This window comes from Magallana gigas, chromosome 4 (assembly GCF_963853765.1).
Source record: "Magallana gigas chromosome 4, xbMagGiga1.1, whole genome shotgun sequence".
In the NCBI taxonomy this organism is placed as follows: domain Eukaryota; kingdom Metazoa; phylum Mollusca; class Bivalvia; order Ostreida; family Ostreidae; genus Magallana; species Magallana gigas.
The window spans coordinates 2,135,759-2,160,191 of NC_088856.1; the positions used below are offsets into that span (position 1 = coordinate 2,135,759).

The window sequence follows — 24,433 nt, forward strand, 5'->3', positions numbered from 1 at the left end:
ATGACACTTGTTTTTAAATTCTCAATTTGGATATTATTATGCCTGTATTATTCACCTGGTTTTATAACATCATTTAGGAATATTACGCAGTGCTACAAGATTCACAGAGTTCATTCTGTTAATTATCATTAACACCATTCAGTGCGCAGTACCAAGGTACACATAGATATCATAGTGACCATTAGGTAATACTAGCAATTCAAGGTCATAGCATGGCTATCTGCTTACAAATGGTTCAGGAAATACATTCGCGAAAATCAGACATGACATCCCCGAGCCGGACGGAAAAACTATCAAAGGTCTTCACTTAAAATGGGAAAGGCGATGAAATATATTTTGCAATATTAGAGGAAGTAAAGCACTTGTAAACATATTTTTGCTATTAACGTTTTCATGTCAATACTAATCAACAACGAGAATGTCTTACGCTTGTGCGAAAAGTTTCTGGTTATATTTTATGGTACTAACTATTTTTAAACTAGGTAATGTACTTTTCATCAACTTTGTTTGTTCAGTCGTAAAATGGTATACTATACTGTTAATCTTTTGTACCTTTTTTTATATAAAAATTCTAGAAACAACAGCCTTTGTCAAAAAGAGGGCATACCAGACCTCTACAAATGGTTCGTATGAGGCGTCCCTTGGTTGTGATGGTGACATGGACACATTCTCTCTGACAGCTGAAGTAAACAGTCAATGGTTAATGAAATTAGATAAATTAATCAGAATTATTTGGATATATGTCAGCATTAGAGCAGGTAAATAAAAGTTTTTATTTTTTATTTTTAAGGTACACGTCTTTGTTTATTAATTCATGCTGTTACACACAACCGACACAACCATGGACAATTGTTGTTCTTAATGAGTTTTTAATAATTAACAGGTCATTGAAAAATGTTATGGTATTTATAAACAAATAAAACGTATATAACAATTTTAATACACGCAATTTTTGTTTATTTGAACACCGACTCAATCCTGTTTTTTTAAGGGTGCACTTGTCATAGGTTGCCCTTTATAAATGCTTGAACACATCTTTTTTTCATTCATCTGCACCATTTAAACCCAAAGAGCGTGTTAGGATGGTATAAAAATATGAGAATTAATAACATGATTCATAGTTTATATCATTTATAAATCTAAAAATATACGATTTAGTAAAACAAACAAATTGTTTGAATTTGCTACTCTTTTCATTCTATTTTAACATTGTATTTTTAAATAAACTGCATTCTGTACTTAAGAACCCCTTCATCAAAACGTATGTAACAAAAGCAATTGATTAAATTCTTTAAAAGATCTTGATTTATTTTGCTTTAGTGCGTAACATGTATTAGAAAATATATCTAAAGAATACAGAGTTCTCTTTTGAATTTTATTATGATATCATGAAAACAGGTAATCTAATTTATAAACAAATCATAATGTATCTAATGATTCAACAGCATATTATATTTAAATTTAACTAACATCAGTGCTTGGAGAGAGAAATTATCAATGGCGTGCACAAGAATTTAGTTATGTCAAGGAAATAAAATGTACATCTCTTAATTCAATTTTAGTTTCATTTATATTAAGAAAATCTTAGTGTTAAAAGTCGTTCATCATTAGCTTTAAGTGATACGCATGACGGTCTCAGCATATTGAGACATTGGATCAGTGATGATTATTGCATTGTTTTATTCAGGTACCTATAGATTCACAGTCAAAGATAATGAAAGTGAATATGTTAGTTGTGCAAACATCTCTAAACCTAAAGATAATGCACAGATTATGAAGAAAATAATAACATGCAGCGACTCGGAGTTCAAATCTGGGCATACAATTTTAATCACGTCTGGGGAGGAAAAGCCAATGCAGATATATGAAGTTGAAATCATAGGTATGAATCAGCAAATCTGTGTACCTTGCTGAAATTTTTTTTACTTTCTGAACTGTTTCGATATTGATTTAATCACATATTTGCACTAAAATGCGAGATATTTTATTATTAAAAAATGTTATGAGAAAATGTTATGAGTTTCTTGAGGGTTTGATCTATGACAAGCCCGAAATAGCGTCAAATATCCTGCGTGTATATCGAGCGCAGCTCAGCTGTGTGAAGCGTTGCCAAATGAAGCGAAATCTAAGAACCAGTGTGCGGGAAATAGAACGAGCTTAACCTAAAGATTTGTCAAACAACTTTTTGCAGCATAACAGTATTCATTGAAACTCCTGTAGTGCTTTGCTAAAAATGATTGACCTTTCACAGGGATGTTACGTGGTGTAAACCGAAAAGCTGTTACACGTCTCCATTCCTTCGTATTCTGTCGAAAAACAAGCAAAAGAAACTTTCTATATGACGGCACAGTGTACTTGCGCTTTATTTTTCCACGATCAATATAACGGTGGATCAAACATATGTACGACGCGTTACATGTTAATAGTATTCAATCTCTCAGTGTAAACCGCAATTCTTCGGCTAATTATTGTTTAAATTCTTTCATGGCTTAGGTAATTGGATGATATACATACAAGTGCAACACATTACTGATATTCCGATTCAGTATAACGTAGGAATTTTAAAAAATCCAAATTTTATCAGAATTACATCCACATCGTTTTTTAATAAATGAAAAGGAAAAAAAAAGAAAAATTAAACAGTTACGACTCTAAGCAGAAACTGCATATGATCAAACCTTTAATGAGACAGTACAGCTGAAAACACATGTGTAAATAACTTCAGATTTACCTATTGTATCGTTAGTGAATAAGAAATAACGTTGATTGTAATAGTTGAAATACATAAAAGTTCCTTTCATATACCTAATAAGCGTAATTATGAGCTTCCGGGAATTCAAGGGTCGTACAAACCGGAATAACTTTATCTCGTTTATTTGTACCACGTGGATTTTGACAGTAATTGACACGTGCTAAAAACTTCAAAATCTTCATCAAACTACGGTCATCTTGGTTAATGAGGTTAAATGGACTCTCTAAACGGAACACATCATCACTTTCTCGATAATTTGTTATTGGTGTACCAATTTTGGTTCATTTTAAAATGCACAGCCATAAATATGTCAATTAACCCCGCAAGGGGCCTCATTTACAATCAAAGTACTGAAGAACTGACGGAAGTTGATTTTGTCGGTGTTTATTTATTTTAAAATCAATGATATGTTTTTTTTGCATGACAAGTACATGTAGTTTCTAATTTGAATTACGCACAAGTCTGTGTACCTTGATGAAAATTGCTTTGCTTTCTGAACTGTTTCGATATTGATTTAAACACATATTTGCACTAAAATGCGAGATATTTTATTATCAAAAAATGTTATGAGAAAATATTATGAGTTTCTTGAGGGTTTGATCTATGACAAGCCCGAAATAGCGTCAAATATCCTGCGTGTATATCGAGCGCAGCTCAGCTGTGTGAAGCGTTGCCAAATAGAGCGAAATCTAAGAACCAGTGTGCGGGGAATAGAACGAGCTTAACCTAAAGATTTGTCAAACAACTTTTTGCAGCATACCAGTATTCCTTGAAACTCCTGTAGTGCTTTGCTAAAAATGATTGACCTTTCACAGGGATGTTACGTGGTGTAAACCGAAAAGCTGTTACACGTCTCCATTCCTTCGTATTCTGTCGAAAAACAAGCAAAAGAAACTTTCTATATGACGGCACAGTGTACTTGCGCTTTATTTTTCCACGATCAATATAACGGTGGATCAAACATATGTACGACGCGTTACATGTTAATAGTATTCAATCTCTCAGTGTAAACCGCGATTCTTCGGCTAATTATTGTTTAAATTCTTTCATGGCTTAGGTAATTGGATGATATACATACAAGTGCAACACCTTACTGATATTCCGATTCAGTATAAAGTAGGAATTTTAAAAAATCCAAATTTTATCAGAATTACATCCACATCGTTTTTTAATAAATGAAAAGGTAAAAAAAAAATAATAAACAGTTACGACTCTAAGCAGAAACTGCATATGATCAAACCTTTAAAGAGACAGTACAGCTGAAAACACATGTGTAAATAACTTCAGATTTACCTATTGTATCGTTAGTGAATAAGAAATAACGTTGATTGTAATAGTTGAAATACATAAAAATTCCTTTCATATACCTAATTAGCGTAATTATGAGCTTCCGGGAATTCAAGGGTCGTACAAACCGGAATAACTTTATCTCGTTTATTTGTACCACGTGGACATTGACAGTAATTGACACGTGCTAAAAACTTCAAAATCTTCATCCAACTACGGTCATCATCGTTAATGAGGTTAAATGGACTCTCTAAACGGAACGCATCATCACTTTCTCGATAATTTGTTATTGGTGTACCAATTTTGGTTCATTTTAAAATGCACAGCCATAAATATGTCAATTAACCCCGCAAGGGGCCTCATTTACAATCAAAGTACTGAAGAACTGACGGGAGTTGATTTTGTCGGTGTTTATTTATTTTAAAACCAATGATATGTTTTTTTTGCATGACAAGTACATGTAGTTTCTAATTTGAATTACGCACATTTTTATGATATGGATTTTTGGACTTTTTCGACAAGAATGTCGAGAAACCCCTATATGAATCATGTTAAATAATATTTAAAGATAAAATTAATTCAATCAAACTATGTAACATGAATAGAAATATTTCTCGAAAATTGTATGGATCCAAGCAATATTGAACTCTAGTCTCGTTCAACCAAACGCTCGGCTGACACCGTAAATCTCCGACTAGGATTTACGGAGACAGCCAAGCGTCGAGTTGAACGAGACTATATTGAACTCTGGCGTAGGAATACATACGACTACAAAAATATTTAAATTGTTCGTACCATTTAAAATCTGACTATTTTCAAGGTATTTATAAATAAGTTTCCTTGCAAAACAATCTGAAGCATACATCACATCGACTTTATCAATAATTTTCAAGAACTTAGTCTTGTCAGCAGCCATGATTTGTGCTGAGGTCCAAACACTGTTTCACTTTCGGTTTGTCTGAGTAACTGCATAGGAGAGTTGATTAAAATCAACTCCCAAAAATGAATTTAGGTTGTAGAAACTCCTATGATAAACACGCAAAATACATGCTTACAAAATAATAATTGTGGTTATTTTAAAAACTTTGAACAATTATTACCTGGGAGAAGTAGAAAATACATATTTTTATCAATATATGTCCAGGAGAATCTTCGCGAGCCCGGCATGTGTTTTGTTTAAAGAAAATACGGGCTGAACCCCGTAACACATTGCGAGGTAGATATGTGAAAGGTTATGCGTAATTATTAATTTTAATGAAATAATTAGATCTATTTCATGGAGAACTTTGTAATTTTCTGGAAGTTTATACATTTATGAGTAGTACAAAAATACTAAACCCGATTGGAAATTTTTTTTTTCAAGTCGTTTTTTTGATAAGATGCGCCGTACTGTCTCTTTAACTGGGAATGGGTAATCCTAATATTTAAAAAAAATGAACTATTATTTGCAATATTTTTTTTTCATATATGATATAGATTTTATTTATTGCTCAAAACGTTCATATCTAAAATTGGTACTTCACAACCCAATGTATAGCACTTAAGCCTGTATACAGGAGTACTAGTTTGAAAAACCTGATGTTGTATTTATTGCATTTTCTTAGGAAAACGTTGTCACATTTTCAGCTGTCAGGTTCTTTAGAGGTGAATTTTATAAAATCATTTCTATTTACGTTTAAGATGATCTCTGAACACCCCTAATTAGTCATTATCCCTATCTGTGATTGAAATTGTAACACAAAATTCAACCTTTTTGTCCTTTTCTTACCATAAGGAGTTTCCCAAATAAACCAGACAACTATTTGGAATGTCTCTGATTCGGTGGATACAAAATCAAAAGCTTTGGATAACAATTTAGATACATTCTACAGTTCGGAAGAAAGAACTAATGCTTCGTGGATTCTAATACTTGATGCAGCATATCTGATGAAATGGTTTCTTATTTCTATAAGGGGAGGTAATTCTAATTAAATATTTGTTAACCTCTTTTCAATATGGTATCTTATTCTTACACATCTCGAATATTATTGATATATCTGTTAATTTTTTTGTTAAAATTTGTATTGTAAACAGTTTCATTAATTAAAGATAAATTTACATATTTTATTATGATAAATGAAATGATAATGTTTAAAAGTCTTATCTCAAACTTAATACTTAATGCAGTTTATGTTATATTTGATTTGTTTAAATTTAGTTTAAACCCAAGTATAGATCTAATATTTAAGATAGTTAAGAAAAGTATGGCCAGGTGAATAACGAACATATTTTTATAAAACATAATTACATAGTTACTACTTGTATATATATTCCTTGTACATGCTAAAATGTACTTGCTTTCATGATAGGGAAATTTGAAGTACACATTACAACTGGAAACGTAGAGTTAAATTTGACGACATTGTGTAAGCGTTTCAGTTTGCCTGGAATTATACAATATTACACAGCATTAGAATGTGACAAGGGAATGCGTGGAGATACAATAGTTTTAAAAAAGATGGATGATGACTCTTTGCGATTATTTGAATTTATTCCAATAAGCAAGTATAAGCTTAATCAATTTTACCATGTTTTATTTAAATGAAATCTTTTATCATTGTTAAAAGATGTTTTTCTTGAAATTATTCATTTGATTATAGGACACTTGTTCTAAACACTTCATGGAAATAGATATATAATTAAATATAATTGCATTGGGAGTTTTAAATATTTTAAAAGTATACACACACACAATGAGCAATTAATTATAGCATATATAAGGTCACTTGAATTTTGTAAGTATTCAAAGCCACTTGCCTCTTTCATACGTATTAAACATGTAAACTGGTTAAATTAAAAAAATGTTTCTCTAATCAAATTATAATCGAGTCGGTTTGCTCAATTGTGTTTTTCTTCAATATATTTACGAAGTGATCCATTGTCTAAATAATCTTTTATTTGCAAATCTTAATTTCTTTTAGCTTTACTCTAACCCTTTATTGTAAATGCTGGTAAAATTGTAATTTCAATATCTGGATTGAGTATAAGATTGGAAATTTCTCTTGAAATTAAAAATTTGTAATTTATCTTATCATTATCAGAAAAATCTTGCGAAATTTACACTTCACATGTTTATTATCAAAACTCTAGTTTTGTTCTCGAACAGAAAGAAACTTTAATTCCTTTTTTACTTAGATAAAATCAAAAGTGTATATTAAAAATTCTATGGTTTAAAGGGGCATTTTCGATATTTGTTAGGTCCAAGGTGACCCAATCAGCTTTTTGATATTAAATGAAAGTGGGCACATATAATGTATTTCCTATTTAAATAAGAAATAAGGAATCATTTTTTGAGTATTATGATGTGATGATTTTGGCCCGAAGGGCTTTATGATAGATTTGATCACGCCCCGACCGAAATTATCATCTCATAATGTTCAAAGAATGATTCCTTATTACTTATATTTATATAATTTTAAGCCATCGTACGATTAAATATTTAAATATAAATAAGCAAACCCCGCTGGCGCCTCAATTTGGCGTCATTTGTATTATGGGCTATATAGTACATAATCGATGCGTAGTGTTATCACAGGAAAAGACACTGGAAAATGTAAATATAGTTAAATAAAATCTATTTGATTACAGTATGTCCTTCAAATCACTTCGGACCAAGCTGTGCAAAATGTCCACAGAAGTGTCGGTCTTGTGATTCTATCACTGGGGTGTGTATCCAATGCCAAGAGTCGTACTATGGACAGTTTTGCCATCTTAACTGTCCAGTTAACTGTCTCAATTTGACATGCGACCAACAGACAGGATCCTGTAATGGCTTCAAAGAAAGATTTGAAGGAAAAAGTTGTGAACTTGAAATGGCTTCATTGAGTATATCTACAGGTTTCTCAATATTTTTTATATATATTATCAATTTTCATTGTTTGTGTCGTTGATCATTTTTTGATGTATATATATATATATATATATATATAATCCAAAATGAGTGAAAGGTGATATCACACAGTATAAATAATCAAAAAAGAAAAAGAAAATGAACAGTTCCAAAGTTTCTATTCACTAGCGCTTTCTGGATTTACATCCTTCTTCAGGTGAATGTACATAAGTTATGAACTTGTTTTCCTTAGAAACGTTTACTATGACGTCATGATGTAACGAGAGTCTTTTCAGGGAAGGAATAAATCCATGACGTCATAATACAATATAAAACGTTAAAGTTCGGGAAAACTGAATTAGACACAATATAATAATAACGACATCAATAAATTTACAAATACAAACACTGGCTAGAACAAAGATGATTATACAGAAATTTAATGTTTGTTGAGTTTTGGGGAAAATAATATAATAAAATAGTTCTCTTTCACAAGTCTCATGGCGGTTGAATCGGTTTTAAGTTTATAAAATGGGAATACTTTATAATCTCCCTTAGCACATCTGTCAAAATGTTCACTGCATGGGGTGTTTCTGGTACTGGGATCATTGATCTGTTGGCGATGGACGCGCATGCGGGCGGTAAGTTGTGTTCCGGTTTGGCCGATGTAATTTTCGCCACAGTGGTTACATGTAATACAGTAAAGCAGATTTTTGGATTTACACGACATATTTTCATTAACATAAAAAGTCTTGCCACATTTAAAAGAAATAGAATCTCCTGTCTTTAGGAAAGGACACGTGCCGCACCTGGAATCTCCGCATTTGGAAACAACATATTTTTCTGGTGTTGAATGAAATTTTGCTCTTGTCAATATTTTCTTCAGATTTGGTGGTTGTCTTTGGCTATGGAGTAGGTCAGATTTTTTAATTAGTTGTTGAAGTTCTTGATCCCGCTCAATGATAGAAAAATTCTTTTTTGCTTCTTGAAATATATTAAAATGTTTGGGATTGTAGGTTGTAACAAAAGGAATTAAAAATGAATCTTTTTCCTTTTTTCTGGTTGTTCTGAGTATATTCTGTGGTATTTTCTTTGCTTCTTCTATGGCCGAATCTATTAGTTTTTCGGGATAATTTTGAGCACTTAGATACATTTTCAATTCCATCAATCTTCGATCTTTGGTTTTTTCTTCACTAACAATAGTGCAAATTCTTCTTGATAAATTGTACGGGATATTTCTTTTGGTGTGCGTAGGGTGACAGGATTTAAAATTTAGATACTGATGAGTGTCCGTGGTTTTGTAATAAACATCTGTTGAAATTTTTGATTGGTTTTTTAAAACCATGATATCCAGAAATGAAATAGAACAATCACTGAATTCCATGGTGAATTGAATATTTGGATTTAAAGAGTTAAGAAGACTGTGAATAGAAACTTTGGAACTGTTCATTTTCTTTTTCTTTTTTGATTATATATATATATATATATATATATATATATATATATATATATATATATTCAATTGTTGTTGCAGGAAATACTCGAGTTTTATTTGATGAAACCTGTGACAAGTCAACTTTAATAGACAAAGAAGGTAGTTTCGCTCACAAAAAATAAATGACAATATTTATGTTGTGATAAAATATATATAAGGAATTATATAGCATGCGTTAATTTGATTGATAATTAGAGATATTTTTTCAGGAAATCTACTGTGATTTTTTTTTATTAAGCTACAAGAATGTATCATACATTTTTACACAAAAAACAAAGTACACTAAGAGTTCCATTTGACAGATAATAGAATTTGCCTTAGTATGTCGATCTCTATTCGTAATGATTTTTTATACCTTGTATTTAAAGGGTCAAAATATATCATTATTGTGGAAATTTTAAAACTGAATTTGACTACAATAAAAAAAAACCCAATGCATTTATAAATGACATATACTATAATCGTTTCTCAAGAAAAAAATTAAAAAACCCAGACGCTAGATGATTTTTAAAGAGAGAAAGTTTCTGGTCAATAAAGAAGCTGCCTTTATTTTGTTTTTCTGTTCCCTGCTCCAGTGATTTTTTTTAACAAGAAACTATTTGTTTAAAAATTAAAATCATTAACTAAAATCTCCCGTTTTAGAAACAGAAAATACTCGTTCCTCTGACAATTCAACCTTTGTGACCCCCATAATGGAGAAAAAAAGTAACTACGTTTTGTATAGAATACATTTTTCATGCAGATTATGTGTGCATTTGCAAATACGTTTCAAGACGATTTTTATGCCTATATTTCATTTATCTGAAATAGTTACGTAAACATGGAACTTAAAGACATATATAGTGAAGTTAAATTAACTGCAATCAAATCTTGTTTAGTTTGATCTACTATCGTAAACAATATTGGCAATAATATATAGAGCAGGATCGAAACTGTCGTTTTAGATAAATATTAAAGTTGCCATATCAAAAGTAAATAACGAAAACAATTAATGAATAGCCAAATTTGAAACAACACAAATTTCCTTTTGCTTATGCGTTTTAGGTTTAACAATAACAGACAGACAGACAGTCACATTGAATATAATTAGTATAATTATACTAATGCTTATTTTCAAGCAGTGTCTATTCAAGGAAGCACTGATCAAATAGAACTATCCGATAATGCCAAATTACAGTCAAAAAATAAATCCATACTCTATAGTTCCGGATGGATAGCGTAATAGCAATGTGTTATGTCTAGTTTATGTTTTAGCTCACCTGAGCTGAAAGCTGAAGTGAGCTATTCTGTCACATTTGGTCTGTTGTCTGTCTGTAGACTTTTCACATTTTCAACATCTTCTCATGAACCACTTGGCCAATTTCAACTAAACTTGGCACAAAGCATCCTTTGACATAGGGAATTCAAAGTTGTAAATTTAGAGACCACGCTTCTTTCCCAAGGGAAATAATTAAGAATTATTAAAAAAATTCGAGAAATTTTACATAGAAATGTAAAGGAATGTATAGAGTAAATCTTGAAAAATCTTCTTCTCAGAAAGGTATCAGCCAGGAAAGCTGACATGGGAACATCCTCAGGTAGTGTATATTAAAAGTTGTAAAAAATCATGACCCCGGGGGTAGGGTGGGGCTACAATGGGGGTCAAAATTTTACATCGGAATATATAGAGTAAATCTTTAAAAATCTTCTTCCCAAAAAGCAATCAAACAGGAAAGCCGAAACTTACGTGGAAACATTGTCAGGTAGTGAAAATTCAAAATTGTGAAAACCATGGTTTGGCCACAATTGAGGGGGGTGGGGTCAAATTTCAATCTAAAAATATATAGAGTAAATCTTTAAATATTTTCTTCTCAGAAACCATTCAGCAAGGAAACCTTAAACTTATGATGAAGCAACTTCAGGTAGTGTAGATTCAAAGTTGTGAAAATCATGACCCCATGGGGTAGGGTGGGGCAACAGTGGGGGGGGGTCGAATCTTTACATACTAGGAATATAGAGATTAAATCTTTAAAGATCTTCTTCTCAGAAAGCAATCCACCAGAAAAACTGAAACTTACGTGGAGGCATCGTAAGGTAGTGCAAATTTAAAGTTGATAAAATTATGACCCCAGGGGGTAAGGTGGGGCCACAATGGGGGAGGGGAGAGGCTCAAATTTCAACATAGGATTGAATAGAGTAAATATTTAAGAAATATTTTCCTTAGAACAATTCAGCCAGGAAAGCTGAAACTTATGTGGAAGCATCCTCAGGTAGTGTAGAATCAAGGTTGTGAAGTTTTTAACTCCCGAGGGTTGGGTGGAGCCACGGTGGGGGGAGGGGGTTGAATTTTACATAGGAATATATAAAGTAAATCTTTAAAAATCTTCTCAGTAAACCATTAGGTCAGGAAAGCTGAAACTTGTGTGGAAGCATTCTCTGGTAGTGTAGATTCAAAGCTGTGAAAATCATTACCCCGGGGGTAGGATGAAGCCACAATGGAGAGTTGAATGAAAGGACGGGGTAATTGAAGAGAAGTATTTGTAATTGAGTTTAATTAATTACATTTTAAAAGTAATTAAGTGGGGACACAATGTGGAGTCGACGTTCAGAGTTTGATGTAGTTTTTTATCCTTTATATAAGCAAAAGGGTTTTTTTGAGAACTGCAATGCTGAATGTGATATAACTATAAAAGCATCCTGTTCGAAAAGGGACGTGATTATATAAAGAAATTAGAATATCCAGGAGGAAACAGACAGTTTATACAGGTTCTACATGTATTATACCAAATTGTCCAGATATTTTGTATAATGAGTCCATGAAACTGACTTTATTGTTAATTGTTTATTGTTGCCTATTGTTGCTCAGGTGAGCGATGTGGCCTGCTGGCCTCTTGTTTGTTGTGTTGCGTTTAAAAAAAAAGAGCTTATGATTTTCGTCAGGACAGGTAGTCGATTCAACACTTTTTTCATTGTTATAAAATATATACGTAAAGTCACTTTATCAAACTGACCATTTGCTAAAACAAATTCAATACAAACTCCTTTGTATTAAACATTTTTAATGAAAAACAACAGAAGATGGCAACAACGTTGACCAGATCATTCTATGGAGTATGTTGGTAATCCTCTCGATACTTGTTACTGTTGTGATTAGTCTTTTCGTTCAGAGGTAAGTCAATACGCTAATTATACGTCTTCTAAACCAAAATAGACCATCAATAAAAACCTCATATACAACTTCTATTTTTTATATTATAATATTCTAACAAGAAATCTTTTAGCAAGAAAAAAGGAAATCCAATCATAGAAAACGCTGAGGACAATGACACCAATATAGAACTCCACAGAGAGATCTCCACACACGAGTCTGACCTTGTGGAGATTGTGGAGGACAATCCTGATGACGTAGAGGAGGAAATCATCACCGTAGAATAAAATAACCTGACGTCACAGAGGGTGTCTATAAATAAGTTCATCGAGGATTTGCCGAGCAGAATAAATAACGGTGCCTTGGAGGGAGAGTTCAATGTATAAATCATTATATATTTTGAGATTACGCTTAACTGGTTTTTGCACAGAAATCTTTGTTGTGATGTTTTAAATTTATCTTTATAGGATCTTCCAAGAGGACTATTGGAATCATATTCGAACGCGTGGAAGACTTACAACAGAAACAAAAACAGATATAAAGGAATCTACCCGTGTAAGTATATTCTCTAAAGCATTGAATTCAAGATTTTAGTTATATGTTAAGAATTACGAACAAACAAACATGTACATCCTGTGATAAGAATTTTACAAAAGCCTAAAACAATATACAAGTGAAGTATTATTGATGATATTTAATTATATAGGAATGTCTTTGATTTAGAAATCATAAAGAAAGTAATATACAGCATGTTAGATGAATGTAGCTAACCTAACTCTCTGTTATTCCATGATAGAACTCTATGTTTCATGTAAAAATTATATTCCAGGCTGATCACATATATGTATAATGTCTGCAGTACTGCACTGGATACCACCGATTTCAAATAAATAAACTATATATCTATTGATAAAATATACTAAGGACAATCCTGCAGGTTCTGAAGTACTCCAAACATTTAGGAAAGAAAACTTTTATAAAATAATGTTCGAAAATAGAATGTTACAGACAATAATTAAAAACATTTTCATTCTGCTTGATCTGAAGTTATCCTCCCTTTCAGATGATCACAATTGTGTTAAGCTGACAAGAGATGACGATGATACCAAGGGATATGTCAACGCATCCTACATACACGTTAGTTAGATATGCATGAAATAATGGTTTATTAATCTTTTCATGTTTTAATACACCAGTATTTCTTTCTAATATAGTAAATTCTTTATACATTAAGTAACTGTTGTTTCTTTTTAATAATTATTTATAAGAAAACACCTTCTGTAGGGCTATGGAAAAGAAAAGGCATATATTGCAGCACAAGGTAATACTTTTATAAATTTTCTTAATTTCGTAATAATAAATAATGATTTTTTCATTGGTATAAATTATAAAAGGCATTAGGTGTTAATTTACATAATAAACAAAACGATAACTCGCACAAAGCTACACTTGTATGGTTTACACAAATAAAAAAAATAGCCATCAACGTGAGAATGCTTTTAATCAATATGTTTTCCTTTTTCAAAATACCTAACAGCAAAGTATTTTATAGGTCCTTTTAATCCAAGAACGTTAGAAGATTTTTGGGGAGTTTTTTGGCAAAACGACTGCACAAGAATCGTTATGCTTACAAATTTGTACGAAGGAGATAAGGTAACTTGTTTGTTGAAATTTTAGAAAATGTTTTAAATGTTCTGTATTAAACCACTTTTTATTTTATGATTTAACATTTGTGACTAATCTGTATAAAGAAAATAAGAAAACTTGCCTCAATATGGAACATTCTCATGATAAGAAACGTTAAATAAATAACTTAATTTTGTTTTTATTTTCCCAAGTCGTTACGTTATACTTTGTTTATAATGCTCTTATCAGTTTCACCTTGACACTGATATTTGGTTGTGTTTCATAGATGAAATGTTTGAAGTACTGGCCAGATACAGAACTAAATATTGGTCCATATACCATTGAGTTGGACGGTATGGATGTGTTTGACTCGTACACAGTGCGGTATTTGACGGTAAAGTACCAGGTCTGTATTTTCTCTCTTAATTGATATCGTAAAATTTTTTCTTAATTCCTTTATTTGATATGAAAAATTGACAAATTATATGCATAATCAATATGTAAGACAGTAAGTAAAATCAAGCTTATACCTGCTTGATATCTTAAACATATTCCAATCGAGAAAAGACAATCACAGTGTTTTTTTAGTAGTATGATATAATGATATTGTTTTCCCTCGGACTGAAATGTCACATTTCCATTGGTTTAAATATGACACGTAACTTCCAAATACATTTTAATGTTTTGCTGGTAAGGATTTATATTTGGTGATATGGCAGACGCTTTGCCTAGATCTTCTAATCACGTCATGATACAGAAACCATGACCGCATTTATAAGTACTTTTTATTTTGCTTTTAAAATTTCTTTAAAAATAGAGTAGTTGCCTTTTGAAATAATGTCATTTTTTGTGTCTGTGGCAGAATAAATTTAAGGCATCGAGATCATGTCTCAAGACACGGTCCGAAGTTAGCACAGCTCTCTCCTATTCATGGCTGTTTGAACACAAAGTATCGTCAAGTTGAATATCCCGCGCCTTCTCTTACGTCACGTTTTAACTTGTTTTCATTCTACACGTAGTTCGCTGTTACTGCATCAACAGTAAATATCATATTTTGTGTAAACTGTGATTAGAGATAAAAGATCGTATCAAAGTGCTATCTCTTACTATGGTTTACTCGCATAAAATCACGGCCATTTGCCAGAGAATCGTACAAAATGGCCATGGCTTCAGAGGATGAGTCGAGATTTGCTCAAACATCTGCGGAGAAAAAGAAAGTGAAAACTTTTTTTGGTAAATATTACAAAAACCGTTGAAAGTGACCAAGAGTGCAGCGAAGATTCCTAGACTATTTAGTAGTTGAAACTGGGGTTTAATTGGAATTTGAAAGAAAGACTGGGTGACATGTAGGGCAACTTTTACATGGATCCTCCGGCGAACAAAACACTAATTACGTTTGATATTTCGTCTCTCCGTCTATGACTCATCAATTTGATATATGTCCGAAGTCAGTCAGTAGCCTTATAGACCTTATAGAAACACTGCAGATTTATTAATGGTTGCTTTGATATTGTTATGTACATTAACTTTTCATATTTGCAAATATCACATTCCATAGGAGGAAGTGAAAAAAGTGACACAATTCCACTTTACGGCCTGGCCTGACAAGTCCGTCCCAGAAGATGTGACCTCGTTGATCAGCTTCCGGAATCTCGTAAGGAGTGGCCTAACGTCTTCAGATGGACCAATAGTTGTTCACTGCAGGTACATTTGCCACTTGTAAATCCTCGTTATATATTGAATGTCAAGATGATATGTGGACTGTCATAAAAAGTAATTGCCTGAATTATTCTACATCATTAAATATACATAACTAAAAAAGTTAATTGCATGATTTTATATTACTTACAAGAATGACTTACATGTATGTTTATTGTGGTTTTTTCTTTCTTCTAAAATCAAGTTCCATGATAGGAAAAAAATCTTTGAGATGGTTGACAGATTGTTATTGTCATTTTATCATTTTTACAAAATATTTCTAGCTTGCTTTAAAGCTTTATTTAATATTTTAGACAAAACTATTGATGTTTCATGCAGTGATTAAATTTGATTTATGTATTTTAAGCGCTGGAATTGGTAGAACCGGTACATTTATCGCCATCGATTATCTTCTGGAAGAGGGAGCTGTTGAGCAAACTGTTGACGTCAAGGGATACGTCATTTCACTTCGACATCAAAGAGGGAAATCCATTCAGACATACGTACGTTTACTCAAATTTACAATTTTTTTTTCAGACGTTGATAACTTTTTGTATGGAATCCTCTTTATGAAACGTGTAGTATCTAATTCTTTTACACGACTCTATAAACAGTTATAAAACATCATGTAAGAGTGTATCATACAATTTGTACATAAAAAGTGTGTTGTTGGGGAGTTTTATTGGCTCGCTGTGTATGTACCTTAAAATATTTTATCAAATCAGCAGAAAGCAACCAGATAAAAAATAAGTATATTTGACTAATTAATAGACAAATATAGGCCATTTAAAAAGCTTTTTTAATTAAATTCAAAAAATATAAACAAAAGACTTAAACAGATATCAAACTTTAAATCTTCAATACACAAGCCCAATACTTTAACCACTGAGCAAGACGATAATTTCGCAAAGCATTTATATCGCCAGTGTGACGTAGTGTCATAAAAAGTATAAACCTCGAGGTAAAGAGCTACCTGAATATTCATAATACATACATAAAACCAGCATAAAAATTAACTAAACGATCAATTATTTTATGTCATTTCTCTAACATTTCGATGTCAACTACTACATTTACAGTTACCATAGAATCGCTATCATACTGTGTCAGTCTTAATATTATTTTTAACTTCATAAACTGATAGTTATGACGGTACATGTATCAATTACAGGAACAGTACGTCTTTCTCCACGACGCTGTTGTTGAGGGTTTCACTAACACCATTTGTCAACAAAGCTATCTAGATGTGTTATGATGGACGGATCAGCTACGACGTCGAATAAATCTGTTCATCTTTGAAATGCAAAGGAATGATAATGATCTTACAAAAGAAACCCAGTTTTAAGATTATCAGAACATTGTATTTCAACATTGTTTAACAAATCTACAGAAGTTAATATTGCTGCCATATTTTTTGCTGTTCGTTTTGTCAAAATTGTGTTGCGAATAACGGATCAATAAACAGTTGTATGCCTTCTATAAAGAATACATAAAGGATCTGTTGTCAAATGTCCAGGTTAAGCATGTTTAATTTAATGTCATCTTTAACAACATGATTTTGCATTGTTCAATTGCGTCATGTAATTTTTAGCAAAATACGTCACTCAATCACCCTAAATTGTCCTTATATTCGTTTTACAATTTATAAGTTGCTTTCATTGAAAGTTCACAAATTGTTTCAAGTCTAACTTTAGAATATCACGTTTGGATTTCTTTTTTGAATTTTACGCTCACGTTTTGTATCCACGTCTTCTTGTCAGTATAGTCATAGCCGAAGAAATGTCAGTAATTATCATAGATAATTGGTGAACACAATGAACATAGAAAAACGCCGGTTATTTACATGTAATGCGTTAACTTTAGATGTTGTCTGACAAGTTCCTTGACCATTCCTGCTTATTTTCATTTTTAGTAACCTAAAGTCTCGGCAAAGGTTTATTTTTTGTTGACTTTTTTTTTCCTGTTCATACAAGTATTGCCATTGGATTATAAAAAAAAAGGACACAGTAACATTGAGAAATACACATTATAATAAAAATCTTACTAAAAGCAAAAATATAACAACTGCATCAATGTTTATGTCTACTCTTTTCAGGGAGTATGCATAGTTACATTGTTAATGCCTAAATAGTCAAGTTATTCTTAGTACAATATATTTGCTACCCGTTTAAAATGTTAATAGACAGACCAACATGTGGACAGACTACTATATGATTTTTCTAGTTTTAGGTATTTCAAGTCAGGTCCTAATTATTTAAATTGAAATAAATGTCTGTTGCATGAAAAAATGACAATAATACAATCTGTCAATTGCGTGAGTGTTATCTTATGAATAATGTCAAGAGTAATAGTATCATGAATGACTAACGTATTACACATATGTAAGACATGATTATATTTCATTTCAGCAACTGTTAAACATATACATGTTTTTTCATATAACCAATATGTAGTTTAGCAGACATGCGCAACGGGAGCTGGCGACATTTTTTTTCTTGCACCTATATTATTGTAAGGGAAACAAAACCATCGTACATCGCAATAACAGTCGAATGTTTATTTGCTAAAGACCACAGTAGTTAACAAATTTTTAAAACAGTTTTGTAAATATGATAAGTCAGTTTATTCTTTGTTATAACATGACAACTTATATAAATTTCTTCATTTTGTAGGATAAAAAGAACTTGTCCTATCGTATCTATGATAATTAGCGCCTATTGCAATTGCTTTCATGACCTTCTACGTCATAGGTCAAATTCCTCTCCTTCTTTATGGTACCTCCAACGGATGTTACTTAAACAAAGGGCATACAACTCTCAAAACGACACCCCCGTTCCATTGTTCGACTCCCTTTAGACATGTTAGCCGTTTTGGTTTCAAGCAATTAAACTTTAAATGGTATAAATCAATACTTTATCCGTTTATGAAATCAATTTGTTTTTAGTGAAAAGTGCCCAATAGTAAAGATATATACACTGTAGAGGAACGAACGATAACTATTGCTTTGGTATGCGATGTAAACAAAGGGAACGCACGTGGTCTAAATATTACGCTGGGAAGATAATTCATTTTTTGTGCAGGAATAATTAATAGATGCGCAAGTAATGATTTGTTTTAAGAACAACGATTTGTAAAGTTTTTATTTGAAAAAGGAAGATTAGAATGATAGAATCATTTGCTCCGCGCAATAATTTAACACATTTCAGATAGTTGCTAATTAAAACAACAGGTAGTGATTGGGTGAGGGGGGGGGGGTCATAAGGATCCCAGCGGCAGTTTTTGCACAAGCTAAAAATAAAGAGAATTAGGACAATTCAATGTTTCTAAAGAGAACGTTATTGGACAAGATTATCAAATACTTACATATGTATATTTTGTTATATTTATGAACAGAGATATTTTCTTAAACTGAAATCTTATTTCTAACGTCTTGAACATTAACATGAACAATGAGGTTGCATTTACTCTTGCGAAGATTATATATCTTAAATGACATAAAAAGTGAGCAACCCGTTTAACCGGTTGCGGAGCTGCTGTATATAAAATGTCTCTTCTGTGTGTATGCATGCATGAACTTTGATTTTAAACTGTTTTTAAATTAACAGACATGTCATCTATCAAGGCTATAATTTTTTTTTAAAATACATGTATAAAAAAACTGTTATAGTAAAAAAAAAAAAAAAATGAAACATAAAGACAGGAAATTTGCTTCTTGTACAATCAATATCATTCTCAATTACCTAGTAAGCATACATGTACAAACCATATAGCTAGTACCCAGGTTCCATTTGCGAGGTACTCATTAATTTTAATCCCTGGGAGGAGAGAGTGCAAGAGTAAAGTAAAGCAACGTGCCAAAATTACAATGCGACAGACCGGTCTCGATTTTGGGTTGTGGGCTAATTAGTTAAAAGTTTAGATGTGATTATTTTGAGGAATTTTGTCGTTTTATAAAAAGTGTAATTGTATATAATGCATATTAATCTTGGCTAACCACGGCATGAATCATCAAAGATTACATCAAACATATTACTGTTTATATTTACAACTCTCTTTTATTTACTTAATAAATTGATTGTTTAAAGGAAGTAGTTAGTAAAATCATTTAAGCCATTTGTTTACATTCATCCGTTCGTTAGATAAAAGAAACAGCCAAATTGTCTTCTATTAAAGCTTGAATTTATTATCATTATGATTATTTTGTGCAGTCCGTGATTTTTCTTTGGTTGATGAATATTTAGACCAATCGATGAACGGGACGTGCGTATTTCACTCATGTCAGGTTGTACAAAGCTATAAATTGCAATCAATTTCCATAAGAAATATATCATACTTAGTGAATGTAAATATATCTAAATATCCTTCAAAAACATCTAATCGTTATATATTCATTTGATCATTTTCCTTGAAAGTCATGAAACATGAAAGTTTATTGGATTATTATTTAACATGTAACTTAAGATTTTTTAAAATCATAATGACTTCAATAAATCGAGTAAAGATATACAATTGAATTTAAGGAAAAAGCAGGATTTATTTTATCGCCTCTGTAAATATCCTTCAGTACTTGTACACACAAAGTCCACTTGCCACATTTAACTAATCTAGAAAAAAGCAATCATTTACCAACAACGTCTTTTACGTTTGCATCTTATGAGGTAAATAACAACTTACTTTTCGGAAGGAATAGTGCCTTTTGTATCATGCAATTAAGGTGATATGGAACACTTTCATGTTACACGTAACTCCGATCAAAATGATGTGTTTTCTTTCCTGAAATTCATATCTAACATTTTAGAGCACTGTGTTAGAGCGTTATTTACGAATCTGTTAGTCGTGAGTTCGAATTCTGCTGGGGCTTCTATAACTTTTATCTTTCCAAAAATATTTAAAATATATTCTTGGGACAAGTATATTGTAAAATTTGAAATTTTAAAATTTTTAAATTGAAATCGGTAAGAGTATTTTGGTCATAATTGATTTTATTCACATCAATATCGACAGGTGTCCCATAGCACCTTAATTTTGCTTGGTAGTTTTAATAACAATCACGCTTCCGCCTATAAGTACTCGCAGTACTTTGATTAAGTGCCTATTTAAAAGAAAAAATTCTGTATCTTCAATAAAAATCGTTGACTTTTCAGAACGGTACAAGCGGATCATTGGCAGTGTGATTTTGCTGAAGACCTGTTAGCTACGGCTGTTCTCCATTTGAACATTAACAATTTGTTTGATCATCAAGTGAAGGTTATCTGTAATCCCTTCTCCAATTCGCACCTTTCTATCACTGCGTTTTAGACACTATTGACAAGAGCCTGAATATCAGGATACAGGTTTCAAATCCTTGATTTGATTAGGTAATCTATATAATGAATCTCAAATTTCGAAATCTGGAATCTCGTATTTCGAATCTCGTATTTTGAATCTCGAATAATGAATGAGCCTTCTGGGCTTTCCTATTAATGGCCCTAGTGGTGTTAAAAAATAGAATTACAACTACATGTATATCAAAATGTTTTATTGCTTTATGATATTACAAATCCTCATAGCATTGTAGATTTTAAAATGAACATTTAAAGCTTCGTTTCCATACTTATTACTAGTATACTGATTTGTAAGCCAATCCAAAGATCACAATTCTAGTTTAGGGGGGTTATAATTTAAATAATTTAAAATATAATCTGTATTCCTTTATAAAAACATTGAACCCCTTCTTTAGATCCCAGTACTAGTCTAAAGGTTAAAATTTGAACAATTAAGGATATATATTTGATCAGGACGCTTTTAGCGTAACATCACAATTCTGGATAATATTCCACAATTCAAATAATATATTCCTTATTTAGGCTTTGAACATCTTCTGATCCCAACAATTTTTCAAAAGGCTACAGTTAAAACATGATGTGACCCACTCACCTTATACTTGAGATGCTGATATACATGATGAATTCAATTTTTAAAAATCTCATTTAATTCCGATGTAAATATTTCATTCTCAATTTTGGCCCACCCAACCTCTGCAATTTGAACAAATTTGTATCTACATCTCATGCGAATGCTTTCTTACAAAGTTCTTTTTTTCTGGCGATATATGTTTTGAGAATGATATCCATTGTTCCATGTGTAAAACGTGTACAAATGAATACAGGTAGTGCATGTATATGTATTTATCATTATAACGTTGTTCATTACAACTTGTTTCTTTATCTTTTTCACAATTAACCAATCATATTTCTGCATTTTTTTTAAATTCAAATATTTTATGTATTTCTGTAATTGAATTTTAAAAAGATGTCACAAATGATATAAGCTAATCTACTAATTACAGAAAGCGTATTCTAAACCCAAGAACTTACGTTAATATGTTTATTGAAAGAAAATTTTTAACATGTCACTATATTTTCACTATTTAGGACAAACCCAAAATGATTTGATTCTTCAAGAAAAGTATTGAAGTCCTTTTACTGTAGAATGCTTCTCGCCATATTTGCTTGAATAATCATTTCTAAAATCAGCAATAATTTTTGATATGATACATGATGGATTGTTTTGTTGCATACATGCATAAATTAAAAACGCCTCCCATCTAACATTTGTATGTGTATAAAGTGTAAGCTTATCACAAATCGATTTTCTCAATAAATTTTCTTTATGGACCAGGACAGTATGAAGTACACATCAGTGTTGGACACACAGCCACGGATTTATCAACAAGATGTAAGGCATTTGAATTGCCCAGAGATCTAAAGCGGTACCAGACATCAATAAAATGCGACAGAGCAATGGGGGGAGATAGATTCATTGTCAAGAAAATGGATACTGGGTCTCTAAGACTGTTTAAAATGTATCTTATAAGTAAGCGTTAATTATCATTAAACGTGTCTTGTGATAACCTAACCAGTCATTTTTTCCGGCCGCCAGAAGTCGTTTGGTTATTCTGGTGGTCGGATAATACCGTCTTCCTTGGAATAAATCGTCTTTCTCTGAAAACCATATACAGAGATGAAATAATGTAAAATCTCCAAATTCTGCTTACATTTCCTTTGCGAAATAGAATAAACTTGATGTGAAAATTCACTTTATTACAGTATGCCCTACGAATCACTTCGGACCAAACTGTGCAAGATGTCGATGGAGTTGTCAGTCCTGTGAGTCTATCACCGGGAAATGTACCCATTGCAATGGTTTGTACTACGGAGAGTATTGCCAACACGTCTGTCCAGAAAACTTTCTGAATACGAAATGTGACCAACGGACAGGGTCCTGTAATTATTGCAAAGAAGGATTTGAAGGAACAAGTTGTGAACATGAAATAACAACACACTCTCTTACGACAGGTTTTATAAATATTTTGAAATTTTTTTTCTAAACGTTAAATTTTCAAAGTATATGACTGCCGTCATGAGAAAAGGGCCCTTATCTTTTGACGTCACAATGCTCAAAAAACGACGTCAAAGTAGCGACATTTTAAACGCATTTTTTTTTATTTTCTGCCTCTATTTTTTTCTGCGTCTGTGTTGTGTTTTCTGAATAATTAGAGTCTGGCCTTGTTTTAATATCGCGATTAATATTTTTTTCAGTCAAATATTACATGTTGTTTTAAAACATTATGAAACATTTGATAAATGAAACGTCAATATCTACACATTTCGAACGTCATACAAGTTGATGCTGAGACGTCTGCTGCTTTTGCATCCGCCTTTTACATTCTAGTGTGTGATGAAAATATGCTCTAATTGGAAACCCTTTTTTATAAATCATTGTTCGAAACCAAAGACCCGTCTCGCATACGATAATAATTGAATGCGAGACTGGTCGTGATTTCCGATGATGATTAATAAAGTAATCTGAGTAAAATTATACAACTTTAGTTTGCATGAGCAATACATGTATGATTTAATAAAGTAAAGATAAGAGGGGTTGAAGGCTGAGACATACCAAATCGATGCAGAGCAATATTTTTCAAATCTAACAGTTATCTCATTCTGTGCAGTAATTACTGTGAAACAATACAAGCCAAATATTTCAAATCATAAGTTTGGAAGTTCACCCACGGGAGACGATTCTACACTTTTTTAATTAGTCAGAATGAACACGAGAGAAGCGGCTGTCTCAATTATAGTGCTACTGCCAACATACAAAATAAATTCTCGCATATTCTATTACAATTTAAGATTTAAGCAGTGATCAAATTTTGAAATTCTTTAACGAATTAAAAAGCTATAACGAACGAATTAGAAGAGTTTGAGAAATATTTTGACAGCGTTAAAATCTACCCTGATATATCGCATTTGATTCCATGGGAAAATCTGATTCTTAGTGACATTTTCATGTAAAATGCCTTTAATGAAACAACATAAAAGTATATATATATATATATATATATATATATATATATATATATATATATATATATATATATATATATATATATATATATATATATATATATATATATATATATATATATATATATATATACCTGTACGAATGAAAAACTTGTTTATTTTTGAGCGCAACATATTTTGTTTTCTTGTGCAATTTAACAACCCAAATCCACTTGTATTGTATACTTTTTGA

General features: G+C 31.6%; 2 protein-coding genes and 1 long non-coding RNA gene across 3 annotated transcripts; all 3 read left to right on the plus strand.

Annotated features, from left to right (window-relative positions):
* The first annotated feature begins 389 nt into the window (after positions 1-389).
* LOC136274701 (uncharacterized) lies at positions 390-6,709 on the plus strand. Its single transcript, XM_066082186.1, has 6 exons — positions 390-482; positions 576-758; positions 1,688-1,882; positions 5,814-5,996; positions 6,388-6,583; positions 6,679-6,709. Exons 1-6 carry the CDS (start codon positions 419-421, stop codon positions 6,707-6,709), a joined length of 852 nt encoding a protein of 283 aa, XP_065938258.1. The 5' UTR covers positions 390-418.
* Positions 6,710-7,645: 936 nt separating this feature from the next.
* Positions 7,646-11,176, plus strand: LOC136274344 (uncharacterized). Its single transcript, XR_010712633.1, has 3 exons — positions 7,646-7,915; positions 9,442-9,501; positions 10,045-11,176. It is a non-coding gene; the product is annotated as an uncharacterized lncRNA (long non-coding RNA).
* Positions 11,177-12,648: 1,472 nt separating this feature from the next.
* On the plus strand, positions 12,649-19,779 carry LOC105337813 (tyrosine-protein phosphatase non-receptor type 7-like). The gene is made up of 9 exons (XM_034451979.2): positions 12,649-12,909; positions 12,997-13,084; positions 13,593-13,666; positions 13,814-13,850; positions 14,082-14,182; positions 14,442-14,561; positions 15,714-15,859; positions 16,221-16,356; positions 17,025-19,779. The coding sequence occupies exons 5-9, from the start codon at positions 14,153-14,155 to the stop codon at positions 17,106-17,108; spliced, it is 516 nt and encodes a 171-aa protein (XP_034307870.2). The 5' UTR covers positions 12,649-12,909; positions 12,997-13,084; positions 13,593-13,666; positions 13,814-13,850; positions 14,082-14,152; the 3' UTR covers positions 17,109-19,779.
* The last annotated feature ends 4,654 nt before the right edge of the window (positions 19,780-24,433 follow it).

Excerpts from the sequence above, each read along its gene's own strand:
- LOC136274701 (XM_066082186.1), top strand. The coding sequence starts at position 419 with ATGTCTTACGCTTGTGCGAAAAGTTTCTGGTTATATTTTATGGTACTA. Across the intron at positions 1,883-5,813 it reads ATATGAAGTTGAAATCATAG|GAGTTTCCCAAATAAACCAG; the intron begins GTATGAATCAGC and ends TCTTACCATAAG. Across the intron at positions 6,584-6,678 it reads GAATTTATTCCAATAAGCAA|GACACTTGTTCTAAACACTT; the intron begins GTATAAGCTTAA and ends ATTTGATTATAG.
- LOC105337813 (XM_034451979.2), top strand. The coding sequence starts at position 14,153 with ATGCTTACAAATTTGTACGAAGGAGATAAG. Across the intron at positions 14,183-14,441 it reads ATTTGTACGAAGGAGATAAG|ATGAAATGTTTGAAGTACTG; the intron begins GTAACTTGTTTG and ends TGTGTTTCATAG. Across the intron at positions 15,860-16,220 it reads CCAATAGTTGTTCACTGCAG|CGCTGGAATTGGTAGAACCG; the intron begins GTACATTTGCCA and ends ATGTATTTTAAG.